Source organism: Anguilla anguilla, chromosome 16 (assembly GCF_013347855.1).
Source record: "Anguilla anguilla isolate fAngAng1 chromosome 16, fAngAng1.pri, whole genome shotgun sequence".
In the NCBI taxonomy this organism is placed as follows: Eukaryota; Metazoa; Chordata; class Actinopteri; order Anguilliformes; family Anguillidae; genus Anguilla; species Anguilla anguilla.
Window position 1 is genome coordinate 36,600,147 of NC_049216.1, and position 7,033 is coordinate 36,607,179.

General features: G+C 55.5%; 1 protein-coding gene across 1 annotated transcript in view; it reads left to right on the forward strand.

The window, feature by feature from the left end:
- The window catches only part of LOC118215608 (vegetative cell wall protein gp1-like), a 3,519-nt gene extending 978 nt beyond the window's left edge, over positions 1–2,541 (forward strand). Inside the window, exon 2 of the mRNA XM_035396506.1 lies at positions 1,571–2,541. Coding sequence (XP_035252397.1) covers positions 1,571–2,541 — 971 coding nt within the window. The remainder of the gene's footprint in view (positions 1–1,570) is intronic.
- The last annotated feature ends 4,492 nt before the right edge of the window (positions 2,542–7,033 follow it).

The window sequence follows — 7,033 nt, forward strand, 5'->3', positions numbered from 1 at the left end:
TCAGTGGGGGCTGCCCTAGCTCAGGAAAGATCAGTGGGGGCTTCCCTAGCTCAGGAAAGATCAGTGGGGGCTTCCCTAGCTCAGGAAAGATCAGTGGGGGCTTCCCTAGCTCAGGGAAAATCAGTGGGGGCTTCCCTAGCTCAGGAAAGATCAGTGGGGGCTTCCCTAGCTCAGGAAAGATCAGTGGGGGCTTCCCTAGCTCAGGAAAGATCAGTGGGGGCTTCCCTAGCTCAGAAAAGATCAGTGGGGGCTTCCCTAGCTCAGGAAAGATCAGTGGGGGCTTCCCTAGCTCAGGAAAGATCAGTGGGGGCTTCTCTAGCTCAGGAAAGATCAGTGGGGGCTTCTCTAGCTCAGGAAAGATCAGTGGGGGCTTCCCTAGGTCAGGAAAGATCAGTGGGGGCTTCCCTAGCTCAGGAAAGATCAGTGGGGGCTTCCCTAGGTCAGGAAAGATCAGTGGGGGCTTCCCTAGGTCAGGAAAGATCAGTGGAGGCTTCCCTAGCTCAGGAAAGATCAGTGGGGGCTTCCCTAGGTCAGGAAAGATCAGTGGGGGCTTCCCTAGGTCAGGAAAGATCAGTGGGGGCTTCCCTAGGTCAGGAAAGATCAGTGGGGGCTTCCCTAGCTCAGGAAAGATCAGTGGAGGCTTCCCTAGCTCAGGAAAGATCAGTGGGGGCTTCCCTAGGTCAGGAAAGATCAGTGGGGGCTTCCCTTGGTCAGGAAAGATCAGTGGGGGCTTCCCTAGCTCAGGAAAGATCAGTGGGGGCTTCCCTAGCTCAGGAAAAATCAGTGGGGGCTTCCCTAGCTCAGGAAAGATCAGTGGGGGCTTCCCTAGCCCAGGAAAGATCAGTGGGGGCTTCCCTAGCTCAGGAAAGATCAGTGGGGGCTTCCCTAGCTCAGAAAAGATCAGTGGGGGCTTCTCTAGCTCAGGAAAGATCAGTGGGGGCTTCCCTAGCTCAGGAAAGATCAGTGGGGGCTTTCCTAGGTCAGGAAAGATCAGTGGGGGCTTCCCTTGGTCAGGAAAGATCAGTGGGGGCTTCCCTAGCTCAGGAAAGATCAGTGGGGGCTTCCCTAGCTCAGGAAAGATCAGTGGGGGCTTCCCTAGCTCAGAAAAGATCAGTGGGGGCTCCTCTATCTCAGGAAAGATCAGTGGGGGCTTCCCTAGCTCAGGAAAGATCAGTGGGGGCTTCCCTTGGTCAGAAAAGATCAGTGGGGGCTTCCCTTGGTCAGGAAAGATCAGTGGGGGCTTCCCTAGGTCAGGAAAGATCAGTGGGGGCTTCCCTAGGTCAGGAAAGATCAGTGGGGGCTTCCCTAGGTCAGGGGATTGTGGTCCCGGGGCTCAAAAGTGGTGGACTTTGGTGGAATATCCAGACGGCAGTGTGACCTCGGCCACGCCCCATGTTGACCTCTGTGCTGAGGGCTGGGGGGAGTGGCCAGTGGCAGGTCTCCAATCCGCTGGTTCTGCGCATGTCACAAGGACATGATGCGTGAAGCGGGCCTTCAGATGGGCCCCTGGAAGTGACCCCCAGTGCTGGTGCTCCGGCACGCTGCACCCCCGGCACGCTGCACCCCCCAGCACGCTGCACCCCCAGCACGCTGCCCCCCAGCACGCTCCTCCCCCAGCACTCTGCGCCCCCAGCACGCTCCTCCCCCAGCACGCTGCCCCCCCAGCACGCTCCTCCCCCAGCACGCTGCCCCCCCAGCACGCTCCTCCCCCAGCACGCTCCTCCCCCAGCACGCTGCACCCCCAGCACGCTCCTCCCCCAGCACGCTCCTCCCCCAGCACGCTGCCCCCCCAGCACGCTCCTCCCCCAGCACGCTGCACCCCCGGCACGCTGCACCCCCAGCTTGCTGCCCCCCCAGCACGCTCCTCCCGCAGCACACTGCCCCCCCAGCACGCTCCTCCCGCAGCACGCTGCCCCCCCAGCACGCTGCACCCCCAGCACGCTGCCCCCCCAGCACGCTGCGCCCCCAGCACACTCCTCCCCCAGCACGCTGCACCCCCAGCACGCTGCCCCCCCAGCACGCTCCTCCCCCAGCACGCTGCACCCCCAGCACGCTGCACCCCCAGCACGCTCCTGCCCCAGTACGCTGCACCCCCAGCACGCTGCCCCCCCAGCACGCTGCACCCCCAGCACACTCCTCCCCCGGCACGCTGCGCCCCCAGCACGCTGCACCCCCAGCACGCTCCTCCCCCAGCACGCTCCTCCCCCGGCACGCTGCGCCCCCGGCACGCTGCGCCCCCAGCACGCTGCACCCCCAGCACGCTGCACCCCCAGCACGCTGCACCCCCAGCACGCTGCCCCCCCAGCACGCTGCGCCCCCAGCACGCTGCCCCCCCAGCACGCTCCTCCCCCAGCACGCTCCTCCCCCGGCACGCTGCGCCCCCAGCACGCTGCACCCCCAGCACGCTGCACCCCCAGCACGCTGCCCCCCCAGCACGCTGCCCCCCCAGCACGCTCCTCCCCCAGCACGCTGCCCCCCCAGCACGCTCCTCCCCCAGCACGCTCCCCCCCCCGGCTCAGTGTCACAGCAGACAGGGTGTGACGCTGCGTTGCGTGCTCTGTTCAGGAGATGATCGATTCCCTGGCTTACTGAACGGATGCGCTGTATAGACAGGGGGAAGCTATTGATTGTGTGAAGTGGAAGGAAAGAGGAATGAACAGAACACTGCTCCCTGTAACGGCAGGTCTACATTATGCATGACCTTCAGTAATATTAATAAAACATCATGTATTTTTTCTAAATTTGTTCCTATATGGCCTATATGCCATGCATGAATGATTTCTCTAATATGAGTTCCCCTCCCCCCCCCCTCCCCCCAACCTTTTCTGCCTAGCACATACACACACACCCATCCCCCCACTAACCTTTCCAACCCTGCCCGCACGCATGCACACACATACTCACACACACGCACATAGACACACACACATCCGTACACACGTGCACACACACACACATACATCTGCATGCACGTGCACTCACACACTCTCACACATGCACACACACAGACATACATCTGCGCACATGTGCACTCACACACTCACACACATGCACACACACACACACACACACATCCGCACACACACACTCACACAGACACACACACGCGCACACACACACTCACACAGACACACACACACACACATCCGTACACACGTGCACACACACACACATACATCTGCATGCACGTGCACTCACACACTCTCACACATGCACACACACAGACATACATCTGCACACATGTGCACTCACACACACACACACTCTCACGCATGCACACACATACATCTGCACGCATGTGCACTCACACACACTCACACAGACACACTCACACACACACACACACACACACACTCACACACACACGTGTAATTGTTCCTTCAGTGGAGACTGCAGAGCCTCTTCAGGCCTCATCAGCAGTGTGTGAGTCCTGCCCCCCGCCCTGTTGCCTCTAATGGGGGGCACTGGAGTGTGAAATGAGGTGCCGACTCCGGGGGGGGGCACTCCCAGCCGCGCGCTCGGCCACCCACACACACGCTTTCAAATTCCCCGTTGTTACGGTTACCAAGGCAGGGGAGGTCGCTCAGTCACCCAGCAGTAAGATAGAGCGTGTATGTAAGATAGGCGAGCGCGCGCATGCACTATGTATTTATGATTAGAAAACAGGATGTAGACTCCATGTTCTTCTGTAATTAATTTGTTTTGTTATGTATTTTTGCGGTGGATTAGGTGCACTGATTATTCCTGACTGCTCATGAATCGGTCCTCAGAATGCCCCAACCTGCCTCTGTACCCCTCAGAATGCCCCAACCTGCCTCTTTACCCTCAGAATGCCCCAACCTGCCTCTACCCTCAGAATGCCCCAACCTGCCTCTTTACCCTCTGAATGCCCCAACCTGCCTCTGTACCCCTCAGAATGCCCCAACCTGCCTCTTTACCCTCAGAATGCCCCAACCTGCCTCTACCCTCAGAATGCCCCAACCTGCCTCTGTACCCTCAGAATGCCCCGACCTGCCTCTTTACCCTCAGAATGCCCCAACCTGCCTCTGTACCCTCAGAATGCCCCAACCTGCCTCTGTACCCCTCTGAATGCCCCAACCTGCCTCTGTACCCCTCAGAATGCCCCAACCTGCCTCCTTACCCTCAGAATGCCCCAACCTGCCTCTGTACCCCTCAGAATGCCCCAACCTGCCTCTGTACCCTCAGAATGCCCCAACCTGCCTCTTTACCCTCAGAATGCCCCGACCTGCCTCTGTACCCTCAGAATGCCCCAACCTGCCTCTGTACCCTCAGAATGCCCCAACCTGCCTCTTCTCCAGTGCGTGGGGTTTATGGCGATCTTCCCTGTTTGGGAAACGGGTGTAAGGTGGAGAACAGACTTTAGGAAGCTGGGATTAACGGTGCGTTTGCTCTGCCGTTCTCGCTCTGTTCAGATTCCTCCACACTCAGGCAGTGAGCAGGACAGGCCTAAAACCCAAAACCCCTGGAAAATGTTTACAACCACGCAGAACAACTCCGCGCCCAAAACACATCTGTTTCTGCTCCTGCCCCAGACTTACATCTGCTAATTAGGCAATGCCTGAGAGAAGAAGAAAAAAAAACGAATTCAAATAAAGCAAATCAAACGCATCTATTTTTCAGCCTAAAAATATTCAGTTCACTTCCAGTTGATTTATGTGCGAAAATATTATTATATTGAGAGGAAAAGTGTATTCATGATTTATTCAGTATAAATGCCTGATTGTTGTCAAAGTACTGAAAAACGTTCACTTTGTAAGATCTAACGGCATCCATCATAATCTGCAGCCCACATGGCTGGTGGGAAATGCAGTAGCAGGAGCATGCTAAGCTACTGAACTGTGCTAACTGCTGCGTGGCAAACACACACACACTCACACACACACAGACACACACTCACACTCTCACACACACAGACACACACACTCACACTCTCACACACACTCTCACACACACACACACACACACAGACACACACACTCACACTCTCACACACACTCTCACACACACAGACACACACACTCACACTCTCTCTCTCTCACACACACACACTCTCACTCTCACTCTCTCTCTCACACACACATACACACACACACACACACTCACACTCTCACACTCTCACACACACACACCCACACTCACACTCTCACACACACACACACTCTCACACACTCACACACACCCTTAATGTGAGCAGCCAAGCAGGAGCATGCTAAGCTACTGAACTGTGCTAACTGCTGCGTGACAAACACACACACACTCTCACTCTCACTCTCTCTCTCACACACACTCTCACACACACACACACACTCACACACTCACACTCTCACACACACAGACACACACACTCACACTCTCACACACACACACAAACACACACTCACACACACACTCTCTCTCTCTCACACACACAGACACTCACACACACTCACACACACCCTTAATGTGAGCAGCCAAGCAGGAGCATGCTATGCTGCTATGCTAAACAGAGTCTTCCTCTGCAGTTCTGCATTCTGGCCACCTCTACCCTGTTAATCCTGTTCTGCTGAGCAAAATTCATCTGTGGGCTGGTCTCTTTAGCTGTCACGCCAGTTTGTCTCTCTCTTACTCTCTCTCACACACACACGCACACACACACACACACTCACTCACTTTCTATCCACGCTCATTTGTTGTTTCTCTCTCCAGATGAAGCAGGAAGTTGGAGGAGAAAAAAAGAGAAAGCGACGCACAGGCGCACACACGCAGCGCGTACACAGAGGGGAGAGCTGAACCAGGAAGTGAGCGAGCGCTCGGCAGGTCTGCAGCAAAGGCTCACAGCGTCAGGCGCAGTTTCGGAGTGTTCCCAGCGTCTGAGTCTGCCAAACGGACCGTAGTCCACCTCCCCCCCGCCGCCGTCCCACCGGGCCCGTCGCCACGGAGACACGCAGCCGCGCACTGCCGCCTGTGCAGACAGACAGAACGACCAGCGGCCTGCGCAAGTCTGCACACAGGACAGGTAGGCCTCGACCTGAGAGAAAGACAAGGAGAGAGTGAGAGACAGAGAGAGAGAGAGAGAGAGACAGAGAGAGAGAGAGAGAGAGGGAGAGAGATAGAGAGAGAGAGAGAGACGGAGGGCAAAGGGAAATAGGGATTTGTGCAGAAAGGGAGGCCCTGCTGTTCCCTGAGACGCTGTCCCTGTTCTTGTTTTCTCTCTCCTGCTGTGTGAAATGAAAGGGAGGGAGGGAGAGTGGAGAGGGGAGAGAGGGAGAGAGAAGAGCGAAAGAAAGAAAGAAAGCACACAAAGCAAAAAAGGTCAGGACCTGACAACGGGCAGAGGGAGGAGTCACAGCAGAGAGAGAGAGAGAGAGTGAGAGAGTGTGTGAGCCGTGTGGCTGTGCGTGAATGTGTGAATATGTGTGGGTGTGTGTTTGTGTGTTTGTGTGTCTGTGTGTGTGTGTGTGTGTGTGTGTGTGTGTGTGCGTGTGTGTGAGCTGTTATGGTATGTTTACATGCACACATGACCTGTGGTGACTGCACAGCGACATTTAGACTCTGCTAAGTAACTGTGGCAGTTAGTGACAGAAAAGAGAGGCTAGTGTTAAGACAAAGACATGGCCGGAAAACACACAGAGATCAATAGCTGAGAGGCTTCAGTACTTTTTATATTTAAAAACGCCTTGAGAAAAAAAGGCTTTTTGTTGAAAACACTGGGGAGGCAGCAGTGAAAACACAAAGGGGTTCTCTGGAAAACTGTATAAACCGGAAAATAAGACAAATTACTCTTGCTTAGATGTGTTAAATGTTTTTAAGTTTTACACAAAAAGAGCGCCTCGGGTGTTCTTTTTAATGCATATTTCACCCGCTCATGACCAACATGTTTTTTCTGGGCTGTTCAAGGTGAACTCTAAGAAGTAGTACTTTTCTGGTCTGTGTGTGGTTACCTGTGAGGATGTTCATGGTTTGTGTGTGGATACCTGTGAGGATGTTCATGGACTGTGTGTGGTTTGTGTGTGGGTACCTGTGAGGATGTTCG